This window comes from Tachysurus fulvidraco, chromosome 7 (assembly GCF_022655615.1).
Source record: "Tachysurus fulvidraco isolate hzauxx_2018 chromosome 7, HZAU_PFXX_2.0, whole genome shotgun sequence".
NCBI lineage: Eukaryota > Metazoa > Chordata > Actinopteri > Siluriformes > Bagridae > Tachysurus > Tachysurus fulvidraco.
In genome coordinates, this window is record NC_062524.1 from 2727031 (window position 1) to 2739706 (window position 12676).

The 12676-nt window shown below is 39.7% G+C and overlaps 2 protein-coding genes and 1 long non-coding RNA gene across 25 annotated transcripts in view; 1 reads left to right on the forward strand and 2 right to left on the reverse strand.

Moving 5' to 3' along the window:
- The window catches only part of LOC113650479, a 289734-nt gene that overhangs the window by 172297 nt on the left and 104761 nt on the right, over nucleotides 1–12676 (reverse strand). The gene's annotated exons all lie outside the window — the stretch shown is intronic.
- LOC125145268 lies at nucleotides 1488–3126 on the reverse strand. Its single transcript, XR_007143609.1, has 4 exons — nucleotides 2995–3126; nucleotides 2565–2729; nucleotides 2458–2476; nucleotides 1488–1549 (listed from the first exon to the last, which is right to left on the reverse strand). It is a non-coding gene; the product is annotated as an uncharacterized LOC125145268 (long non-coding RNA).
- Nucleotides 4211–9097, forward strand: LOC113660601. Its single transcript, XM_047816764.1, has 8 exons — nucleotides 4211–4493; nucleotides 4608–4865; nucleotides 4940–5185; nucleotides 5509–5766; nucleotides 5896–6198; nucleotides 6408–6677; nucleotides 7708–7791; nucleotides 8734–9097. Exons 1-8 carry the CDS (start codon nucleotides 4321–4323, stop codon nucleotides 8798–8800), a joined length of 1659 nt encoding a protein of 552 aa, XP_047672720.1. The 5' UTR covers nucleotides 4211–4320; the 3' UTR covers nucleotides 8801–9097.

Here is a 12676-nt window from a genome sequence, read left to right on the forward strand (position 1 = left end):
ATCGCGATGGTGATGGGGATCGCGATGGAGATCTGGATCGCGATGCTGATGGGGATCGCGATGGTGAAGGGGGTCGTGATGCGGATGGGGATCGTGATGGTGATGGCGATTGCGATGCTGATGGAGATCGCGATGCTGATGGGGATCGTGATGGGTGATGGGGATGTGATGGATGGGGGATGGATATGGTGATTGGGGATCGCGATAGTGATGGGGATCGCGATGGTGATGGGGATCGCGATGGTGATGGGGATCGCGATGGTGATCTGGATCGCGATGCTGATGGGGATCGCGATGGTGAAGGGGGTCGTGATGCGGATGGGGATCGTGATGGTGATGGCGATCGCGATGCTGATGGTGATCGCGATGCTGATGGGGATCGTGATGGTGATGGGGATTGTGATGGTGATGGGGATTGTTATGGTGATGGGGCTCGCGATGGTGATGGGGATCGCGATGGTGATCTGGATCGCGATGCTGATGGGGATCGCGATGCTGATGGGGATCGTGATGGTGATGGGGATTGTGATGGTGATGGGGATTGTGATGGTGATGGGGATCGCGATAGTGATGGGGATCGCGATGGTGATCTGGATCGCGATGCTGATGGGGATCGCGATGCTGATGGGGATCGCGATTGTAAAGGGGGTCGTGATGCGGATGGGGATCGTGATGGTGATGGCGATCGCGATGCTGATGGAGATCGCGATGCTGATGGGGATTGTGATGGTGATGGGGATGGAGATGGTGATGGGGATTGTGATGGTGATGGGGATCGCGATGGTGATGGGGATCGCGATGGTGATGGGGATCGCGATGTTGATCTGGATCGCGATGCTGATGGGGATCGCGATGGTGAAGGGGGTTGCGATGCGGATGGGGATCGTGATGGTGATGGCGATCGCGATGCTGATGGAGATCGCAATGCTGATGGGGATCGTGATGGTGATGGGGATCGTGATGGTGATGGGGATCGTGATGGTGATGGCGATCGCGATGCTGATGGGGATCATGATGGTGATGGAGATCACGATGCTGATGGGGATCGCAATGGTGATGGGGATCGCGATGGTGATGGGGATCGCAATGGTGATGGGGATCGTGATGGTGATCTGGATCGCGATGCTGATGGGGATCGCAATGGTGAAGGAGGTCGCGATGCGGATGGGGATCGTGATGGTGATGGCGATCGCGATGCTGATGGAGATTGCGATGCTGATGGGGATCGCGAAGGTGATGGGGATTGTGATGGTGATGGGGATTGTGATGGTGATGGGGATCGTGATGGTGATGGTGATCGCGATGCTGATGGGGATCGTGATGGTGATGGGGATTGTGATGGTGATGGGGATCTCGACGGTGATGGGGATCGTGATGGTGATGGGGATCGTGATGGTGATGGGGATCGCAATGGGGATGGGGATCGTGATGGTGATGGGGATCGCTATGGTGATGGAGAGCGCAATGGTGATGGGGTTGATCTTGGTGGTGGTGATGATGTTGGTGGTGTTGGCAGTGATGGTGAAGTTGGTAGCGTTGTGGTCAGTGACTTAAAACAAAAAGCAAAGCACACAAAGACACACAGTCAACACATGTCAGTAACACAAAAGGTTTACCGGTTGCTCTGATTGCTGCACATTTCTCATCCTATCTGAAAATCCTATCTGTATCGGATGAGAAGCTAGTTCATGCATTCATGACCTCCAGATTATTGTAATGCATTACTAGTTGGTTGTCCTGCATCTTTAATAAATAGCCTACAGTTAGTCCAAGATGCAGCTGCCAGAGTTCTTACCTGGTTGAGAAATTATCATCATATAATCCCAATTATCATCTCTACACTGGCACTTACAACCTGCTGCTACTTACAGTACATACAAGACTCTTAATGGTTTATCTAACTAGTCTTCTAACATGCTACAATTTACTCCTGTTTTATTCTTTTCAACACATTTTAAACTGTTTTTATTAAAATTACATTTATTTTCTTTAATTGTTCTTTGTTTTTATTAGGATTTTATCGTTTGTCTTATTTTTACGTATTTTTTTTCTCTCATAAATTGTTTTCTAATTTCTATGTAAAGCACTTTGAATGACCTCTGTGTATGAAATGTGCTATACAAATAAACGTGCCTTGCCTTGCCTTACAATCCTTCACGCTCACTGTGATAAAAAAAACTCAGGACTTCTGGTAGTTCTAAGAATATTAAAATCTACTAAAGGTGGTAGAGTGTTTTCATATTTAGCTCCTAAACTTTGGAATAGTATTTCTCTTAAGAGATAGTGTCCGGGGCTCAGACACACTTAAATGTAGATAAAAATGTACACACACGGAGAGACAGTGGACGGACACACACACACACACACACACACACACACTCACACACACACACAGTCGTGTGCACAGTCGTGTGACACAGACTCGCACACACTTGAACAAACAGAGATATTACATACCTTGGTAAAGGTGTCGAAACTGCAAAATATAAAGATAGTAATGACTAAATCATTCTTAAAAGAAACAGAATTTGAAACCTTATAGAAGCAGAAATAAAAATCTAAACCTTTTGATTCGATCCATGACACGTGATGTTATGGCGAAGCTCGACGCATTCAGTGATTGTGATGTTTTTCTCGCTCACATCAACAACCAGCGGGTGTTTACTTTGGTTTACATGAAGTCCATGTCCATCTGACAAATACTCCAACGCCGATTCGATACCTGGAGCCTAATCACAGCATTCATATATTAACAGATTGTAGCATCGTTTCCCTTCTCACTCACTATGTATGAATAAATACATCATGCAATGTGTCTTTACTGGACCATCTGTAAATATAAATCATCTGCACCATCTTTCAATATTTCAAGAGTTTATAAAGTAATAAACTTGTGAAGATTTATGACAGTATTATTTGGTCACATTGGTCAGTCCTACTCAGGACTTTGCTGCACTGTTGCTGAACTTGCAGAAGGTTTTCATGTGGTCTCACCTTCCAGTACCAGGCTTTCTCACAGTCCGGGTCTTGAAGAACAGCAGACGATATGTTAGGGGACACTGGATAAGTGTAACCATTTCCAGAGGAAATGAGTTGACAAAACAAGTTGATGGTGATAATATTCATCATGATTCAATCTGGGGAAGAGAAAGTTAACAATGAGGAATAAGAGTTCAATATATGCAGTGCAATTTATTTAACTTGATTAATAAACCTGATTTGCTTTAATGAATTGAATCGGGGGCATGGAAGCCTTTATTATCGCCACATATACGTTACATTTTTCACATATCCCAACTGAGGAGGTTGGGGTCGCGCCAGGGCAGCTATGACACAGCGTCTCTGGAGCAGGGAGGGTTAAGGGCCTTGCTCAAGGGCCCAACAGTGGCAGCTTGGCAGTGCTGGGGCTTGAACCCCCTGATCTTTCATAACCACTTGAGACACCACTGCCCCCATTGACCATTTACCATGTTGTTTTTGTTCAAATAATGTTATCTACATGGAAGAAGATATGCACTTGAACTGTTTGTAATGAAAGATGGTGAACTCACCATACCCATTGTGCTAGGATTGGATTTTCTGGTAGTGAATGGAATTAGTTTGCATATTGGCAATGCTTTGTATACCTTACCTGCTACCACTAATCATCAAGAAGAAACTTTTTCATTCTTAACCCCTTCTGCTACAGATACACTGCTGTCACTTTTTATTGCTCTGCCCATTTCAGAGGAAATGTCAGAAACCCAATATATTCAACAGCTGGTTGAAAACTCAGACTCAGGTTTGATCTGAATGCTGCATCTTCACACACAAACTCCTACACACATGTTTACTCTGGGTTTATTTTTATGTTAATACACAAAGACTAAATAATTTTCCAGTAATAATGGTCTATTACTATGGAAAAGAAATTGATTAGTCATCAACATTGTTGTATATTATTTGTACCTGATTATATTTCAAGTTGAAAATGAATCAAAATGTAATTAATCTCATGTTTTATAGATTATGAGATTAAGAAACTTTAAAGTCTTCAGGAAAGTTCAGGATAATCTTAGTTCTGATTATTAGGAAACTAAATCCTAAATTTCTTCTGTTGCTTGCAGTCGAACTTATTTAAGTACATATTTATTTTGTGACTAATACTGTATCAGCTCCAACATGTTATTTATGGACTTTTACAAACAATTACATTAAAAACAATAACAGTACATTAAACCTGTCTGTTTTAGATGTGAAGAAAAGTTAATTCCACTTTTAAGTAAAGCAGTTGTTGCCCATGCAGAAGATACAGAGCTGGTGAGAGCTTTCTTTGCTGCTATGGACTTCGTCCTCATTATAGATTGGGTTTTAACTACTCGTGAGTGCAGAGCTGTGAGGAAATTACTCAATCTCTCAGACTCCAAACTCAAACTCACTCTAAAACCACAAGCCATCCCTCTCAGAGGAGCCAGACTTCTCCTCAGACACATCACACACCTACAGAAACTCTGGTATGTGTTAATAATCACTTTCTTCACGTTTACACGTCTGTGTAACATCATTAAGGTTTAACATGCTTTAGTGAAATTCACTTTGATGACTGAGTTTGTGTGAACGTTTTTCAGCCTGAGTGAGCGTTTGGTAGTGAGGATGGCCAGAGCAGTGAGAGCCGGTGGGTCATTCAGGAGCAGTGAGAGCCGGTGGGTCATTCAGGAGCTCTGTCTGGACTTTAACATCAAAAACCCAAAGATCTTCAGATATCTGAGCAGTTTGTCATCCCTCCTGAACCTCTGGACTGTTCACTGTGTGAACCTCACTGAGTACAGGATGGAGGCTCACTCTCTCCTCAGCCTCATGTGTCATCCTGGCCTTTTCAAGATCAGGTCAGTTTCCAGTTCACATCTTTATCATACAAAAATGTCTATATTATTATTTATAAACTTGTGTCTGTGTGTAGATTATCGAAATCGACTCTCCAGCAGTTTACTGATCTGCTGTATGAAGCTCAGGATGGAGAACTGACTCGCTTTTTCCTGGAGAAGGTGGGAGGAGACCTGACTTCCTGTTCTCTCAGCTGGGAGGAGCTTATCTATCTTCTCCAGCAGCGAGTTTGCTGCATTAGTGTGAACATCAGAAAGAACAAAATCACTCATAAACACACCAGAGAGATTCTTCCTCTACTGTCTGAAATTCAGTTTAAACGGTAAGAAGGAAGAAATATAAAGTGTAACTATAACATCCAGATTCATCTTTTATTATAATAAAACCATTTATTTCATCTTCAGAAGTTACTAAGTTACTAAGATCTGTTTTCCAATTGAGATTATTTTATATGAATATAAATGTTTTGTCATGTAAAGTTTATTTACTCTGATTAATTCGCATGCATGATGGATATATCTTTGAAATCTCCTTTCATACTCTTAGACAATGAAATAAACCCCAAATTAATAATAAGTACTCAAATGGTCAGAACAAATACAATGTGCCAGAGGATTAATAAAAGTGTGTTTGTAACCTTCACAGATTGCACCCCAGTGTTCTGCTGTCATTCATCAGAGAGATCTATGAGACTGTCTCTGCTCACTATGTGTCCAGTCTGTTAAAGTCAACACACCGCTGTATTAACCTGAACAATACAGATCTGGACTCATACCACTGTACTGCCCTGTGCTTCACCCTCCAACACTGTACATCTGTCTCTCTGAGCCTGATGTGGACCTCCATACCAGACGGGGGGCTGGTGAAGATTCTACCTCTGTTCAACAGACTTTCTCAGCTCAGGTAACTCAGTGTTCACATGGACAATACCTGGGAAATAAATCTACATGTTTCAGTAATAGAAACCGCAGTAATATTTACTAATACATAAATATTTGCAACAGTTAAAATGCTTCTTTTCTTTGCTCTCAGTGTTGACAGGTTTCTGTTGCTCAAGTTACTCCACTGCTGCAGTATCTCTGAGCTCCAACAGGGGGCAGTAGCAGCTGTATTCTCTGCTCTGCAGAACAGACTGGACTTCTCCTGTAGCAATGGTTTGGATCTGAGCACAGAAACACAGGATAAAACTCTGCATCTGAGCACCGAGGACTGCAGAGACATCAGCACTGCCATCCAGAAATCCCAGCAACGTACAGAGCTCATTCTAGAGGACTGTGAGCTGGAGGACACTGGAGTGGACGTGTTCTTACTCATTCTACATACTGTGAGACTACGGTGAGACACACATACAGGACAAAGGACTTTCAGGACTGGGTGGGACAAACTGACATGTACACTGTGTGTGACTACATTAAAAGTTTTAACACTCTGACTGGCCATGGTCTAACTCTCTCTTTCTCTCTCTCTCTCTCTCTCTCTCTCTCTCTCTCTCTCTCTCTCTCTCTCTCTCTCTCTCTCTCTCTGTCTCTCTCTCTCTCACTCAGCTGTAGTAAATCTTTGTTGCTCCGGTTCCTGGCTCTTCTCCGTGTGGTGAATCAGTCAGACTGTGTGATGAATGCTATGTCCCTCTCAAAGGCTCTGAATGGAGATATGGACCTCAGCGAGACCCCTCTGGATCTCGGTGCCTGTAAATCATTAGCATTGTTTCTGGAGTTTTCTGAAGGTCTGTCAGAACTGGACCTCAGTCACTGCAAGCTCACTGATCAGGGCCTGGAGCTGCTGTTACCACATCTGCATAAAGTGGAGGTCCTGGAGTGAGTATACACTGTCCTTCAATTCTGTGTTTTTATTGATCAGCACCTAAATAACCACCAACTTCCATATACAAGCAAATAATCTCAAATGTCAATAAAAACAGATTTCAGTATGTAGACAATAAACCAGGTGGGTAAAATACGAGACATCACTTCTGATAGACTTTTCAGGTTTACTCAGAGAAGTCGTCTGAGTCACACTTCTGCTGCTACCTCAGAGCTGAACTCAGGGAAGAGAATGCTGAGATGATCAGGAAGTATTTATATAAATAATGTTAATATTCAGTGATCTCTACAAAACAAGACATCAGTAGAAACAGATGTGGTAGTTTACACATTTACTGATGATGTCATGAGTTCATTATGGAGTGTCTTGGCTTGGTGCATGTTTATCTGAACAAACTACAATCTGCAACAATATCCTCTGCACCGCTGACACCAGGTTGGACATGATTGGTCATCATGCACAGTGACATTTGATGAAAACCAAACACAGCAGATGACAACAAACCCCTCACACCACAACAGCCAAACATGGTGTTAAAGGAGTGAGGATTTGAGCCACAGGATCTGGGATATCAGTCATTGAGACAATGATGTACTCAACTTTCAAAGTCCAGACCTAAACCCCACAGAGATGCTGTGAAGGGCTTTTAAGGAGAGCTATAACCAAATGCCCTTCAACATCTGTGAAGTGAAGCACTGTTGTACACAATTTCTCCAGTACAATTAATAAACTCCTACGTCAAGTTATTACTACTCTGGTAGTTCTACATGTTACTGAATTATAGGGTTTACTTTTTTCCATATTTTTTGAATATTGGCTTACTTTTTGGGATAAAATGACTACATAAAATAAAACCTGTTGTATTTTTGTTGTTTTTGCCTGTTTATAAATGTTCATAAGGAACACAATTATTCTTTAAGCCCTGATAACTAAAACATAATTGAAAGAGGGGTTCCCTTCTTATTCCCAGGACTGTGCATCATGCACCATGTAACCTTGTGTATTTTTTTCCCTTATCTTTAGCCTGAGTCACAATGACATAGATGATTGTTTAGCAGGAAGAATCTACACAGCTGTTTCCACTAGCAGCAACATACAGACAGTTCGGTAGGTTTGCAATGTTTTTATTTATTAGTGAAGTGTTTTAATAAAAAATTTTAAGCGAGATCGCACAAGTAACAGTGCAGTTATATTCCAGCATACAGCCAAATCCCAGTATGTTCAGTACAGCAGAATGACTGTGAGATCATTTTTATATAACAGTTCTACAAACAAGAAATTAATTCATTAAATTATTTTAATTTTTGCAAGCAGACAAAACCTGTTTCTATAAGTTATTAGAAATAGGTTCCTGTTCCCAAAACCTACTTTATAGCATGTCAGCTAGCCCAAATTGATTCGTACTTTCCTGTTCCAGATTGTTTTTGTACAATGGCCATCCCTTCTTCTTTTTCATCTGCATGTTGACCTGAGCATAACACTACTGTAGTAACCGTTTGGAACTAGGAAGTGGAATTTTGTGGCAAACCTCAAAATACCATAAATATAATGACTCTTAAAGATCCCACTCGACCAAATCATTAATGAACTGGAACTATCTGTTGTATAAATGCAGTATATACACTATTATGCCAAATTATATGGACACCTGACCATTACACCCATATGTACTTTTCCCCAGACCTCTTACCATAGAATCCCACAGTTGTATAGAATATCTCTGTGTTCTGTAGCTTTACAGTTTGCATTGAGTGTCCTACACTCTCTACATCCCAACGTTAGAGGCTGATCTCACTAATGCTCTTGTAGCTGAATGAACACAAATCCTCACAGCTACAATCCGATATTTAGTGGAAAACAGAAAGGTGGAGCTAACTCTAACAGTGAAGGGAAATAAATCTGGAATGAGACATTCAACATGCACATGTGGGTGTGATGCTCAGGTGTGCACAAAGGTCTGGCCATAAAGTATAAAGTAAGTGTATATAGAGAAGGCTGTGGAACTGAACCTCATTAAAGGTTCACTTTTTTTTCTTTTTGTCTCTTTAGACTCTTCAACAACAGAATTACTGATAAGGAACCTTTCCAAAAAGACAAGCGCTTCGAGATCTGGTGATGACTGTTTGGCAAATAAAAATACAAAACTTCGGACAGCGAAATCCAACTTGTAATCGTAATGTTACAAAATGTATAAAACTTGTCTTGAATTACATTGTGTGTGCATTCTAGTGTAAACAAGCTCAGTGCATGTGATACTCTGTGTGCAGTATAGAACAAACACAAGCTTACACTTGGAGAGTGTTTCTTGGTTTCTTATAATCTTTGCATTCTAATTACTTTTACTTATTCTAATACTGTTTGATTATTTGAATGAGATTTTTATTTGTAATTTTCTTTTATTTTACTTTATATATATTACACACATTTATCTGTATTACATTGCTTTTAATAAAAACAAGGCCTCCCATTGTGAGGAACCTGAAAAGACAAAAGGGTCTTAGTCTGACTCTTTTATCTAAAAATTCAAACAATAGATTCAGTAGAAGAACTTGAAGAGGATCCTTTGTTAGAAGACCGAGGGACTTCTAAGGACACCCCAGGTATAAACTATATAAAAACTATATAAAATATGAAAAGATATGCACATACACATACATAAATATACATATACATACATGTGTATGGTTTTTAATGAGTGTCCAGGTGCAGTATGGTGTGTATATAGTGTATAATGTGGCACTGTGCTGTGCAAGTACAGAGTTAAAGTCACAGTCCAGAGATTGTGTCGCGTGCAAAAAAAGGCTGTGCAGAAAAACAGTGAAGATGGAGGGAGAGATCCAGTACAAGATCCATATGTTCCTGGTTTAAACTCCAAATGGCCTGCGGAAAGCAGCTTCTCCTCATTCTCTCTGTGTTTGCTTTTAAGGAGCGGAAGCATTTCCCTGAATGCAACAAAGAAAAGAGTCCATTGTTGGGACGTCTGAAACTGGCCTGAAATATCTTATGTTCTTCCTATATTTGTTTTTTTTTGAGCGATGACAGAGTGTGTTGTTTTGGATTTAAACATCATTGTCCGTCTTTCACTCTGATCAGATTTGGACCATTTTAGCCTTCCTTTTGACCTTGATTTTAGATCTTGCCTTTGAACTTTTTATTAACCCTCCAGTACACAGAGGCCCAGACATCTCAATCTTCTGATTTATACAAACATCACTACTGATTTGGCATTTCTGACTTTCAGACTGAATGTGCTTTTGCCCCCTGATGTCATTGCTCCTGCTCTCTGCACATGCTTGACATGACATCACTGTATAATCCTATAAATTACTTTTCTTCAAAATTTACTGCATGTTGTTTTTTTGTGTTTACTATAAGTTCATTTTGTAGGTGTTCAATGTAAAATAATATTAAAAGTGTATACAATACAATTTATCACTTAACCTTGCTCACTTAACCTTGCTTTGCAGACTAAATGGCACACCATTTCTACACACTTAAAGACTTTGCAGTGTTGTTGAATTATTGTGGGATGTGGTAGCTCAGTGGTTAAAGTGTGGTTTAGGCGTTCGACTACTGATCGGAAGGTCACTGGTTTGAATCCCAGGTCCACAAAGTTGCCATTGCAGGGCTCCTAAGCAAGGCCTGTAACCCTCAATTGCTCAGGTGTATAAACTGAAATAAGAAAAATGTAAGTCACTCTGGATAAGAGTGTCTGCTAAATGCTGTAAATGTAAATTGATCAAACACACAAAAAAACATTTTCATGTGTCAGACGGAGTTGACTCTTTATGCGCAAGTGGTTGTTTTGTTTCTGCATTTAATCGTAAATCCCTTTTCACCCCAGTGAGTCGGATCACTGAGCTCGCACCAACAATAAGAAAATTCTTTCACACATAACAGTCTGCTGGAGTTCATACAGAATGGTACGAGTAACAAAAAATAATCCTGTGAGCAAATTATGTTGATTGTTGTAGTTTATAGTTTTTCCCTCACATCTAAAAACACCACTTGATCTTTAAGTGTTTTATCGATAGAAACGTGAGAATAAACTATAAATCACAAGTTTTTAAAAAAGTGGCTGTAAATCTGAAATGCAATTTGCAGAATTGTCCACCAGAGGGCGACGATGGATTTAAATCTATAGTGCAGTATATGATTTCAATTGTTCAGCAGATGGCGCCAATACACCATTACTGAAAATGCACTATTTTTTTCAGCACCATGTTTCTGGTCCTAAGACGTATAATTATTTTATTGTAAATAACCATAAGTATATTTTTTCACAGGAAATGCGATTGTCTTTTATTTTGAAACCTTTGGCTTGATTTACGGTCTTAGGCTACGTCCCTTTTTTGTTTCACGAGGCGCGCGCCCTCTGGCTAGCGCAGTTTACATATTACATGACTCATATAAATTACATATAGTGATATTCCAAATACGGTTAATGTTTTATATTTACTTGCAGCCCCTCAGAAGAGGCAAAAGTTCTTACGTTGTTAATATGTTTGTTTTAATTAAAGTTCACAAAAAAGTAAACGTCTCATCCTTGTTCGGGGGGCATGCGACATTCATTATTATTACGATTATTATTATTATTATTATTATTATTATTATTATTATTATTATTATTAGTAGTAGTAGTAGTAGTAGTAGTAGTTGTAGTAGTAGATTTCAAAATTTAATAATGAAAATCAGAGTGATTTCTAACAATACCAGTAAAAATGTTTCTGCCAGAAATCTGCACTTGACTACATTTCCCATCAGCCCCTACATGTCACATGACTTTCAGTCTCTACAGTCCGACTTCCAAGCTCTATAGTGTGAGTCGACTCCCAAACGGCTCTTTAATGTTTCAATAAGACTATTAATAATAATAATAATATTACTCTCTAACTAGCTACATCTCTACCTTTATTGAGCTTAACTTCTAAGTAACATTGAAGCAAATCGATTCATTAACACTAACGCTTCCTGTATGTGAGTCTATTCTCAACAAGAGCCGATTCGATGAATCGAACCGTTGAAAACGACTCATCACCAAATGAAGTATGGAACTCTTTATGCGTAAGTGGTATTATTGAATTGTGTGAGGATTCACTGTGAACGTGAAAAAATGTTGTCGCTTTCATCTGTGGGTCTTTAAATTATATTTTTGCTTGTTTTGTCTTTGCATTTAATCCTAAATCCCCTTTCACCCCAGTGAGTCGGCTCACTGAGCTCAGATCAGCAGTAAGAAACAATTCTTTCACACATAACAGTCTTCTGGAGTTTATACAGAATGGTGCGAGTAACAAAAAATGTTGCAAATATGTTGATTCTTGTAGTTTATAGTTTTTCCTCACAACTAAAACACCACTTGATCTTTAAGGGTTTTATCGATAGAAACGTGAATCAAGTGTACTGTAATGCAGTAACTATGGTGCTGGATTTAAGACGTATAATAATAATAATAATAATAATAATAATAATAATAATAATAATAATAATAGTAGTAGTAGTAGTTGTTGTAGTAGTAGAGTAGCAATAGATTTCAGAATTTAATAATGAAAATTAGAGTATTTTTTTAAATAATCCCCAGTGTCTGTCTAAAAAGTAATTCAGATTAGACCGTGTTTTTATTTCCCAAGCGGGAGATGAATCTCTAAGGGTGAATCTTTAAGGGTGAATTATTGAGTCATTGAATCTTTACTCTGACTGGAGTGTAATGCATCTTTAGCACTGAGCTCGTCTGAAATTAAGCTCCTTGGACGATTGACTCGATTTTGCTTTATTTTGTTTCATTTTTATGTTAAATTATTATTAGTATACTACGAACTCTGTGCTGGTGTAACAGGTAAAATTCCATCTAGCATGAATAAAGTGATCTGTCTGTCTGTCTGTCTGTCTGTCTGTCTGTCTGTCTGTCTGTCTGTCTGTCTGTCTGTCCGTCCGTCCTAGCCAATTTGTTACCTATGGGAGTCATCTAGCATTATCATAGTATGAGCCTAACTTA

Bases quoted from the DNA above. Each gene is read 5' to 3' on its own strand.
- LOC113660601 (XM_047816764.1), top strand. From the start codon at position 4,321: ATGGACTTCGTCCTCATTATAGATTGGGTTTTAACTACTCGTGAGTGC. The intron at 4,866-4,939 runs GTCAGTTTCCAG...GTCTGTGTGTAG, and splicing joins CCTGGCCTTTTCAAGATCAG to ATTATCGAAATCGACTCTCC. The intron at 6,199-6,407 runs GTGAGACACACA...TCTCTCACTCAG, and splicing joins CTACATACTGTGAGACTACG to CTGTAGTAAATCTTTGTTGC.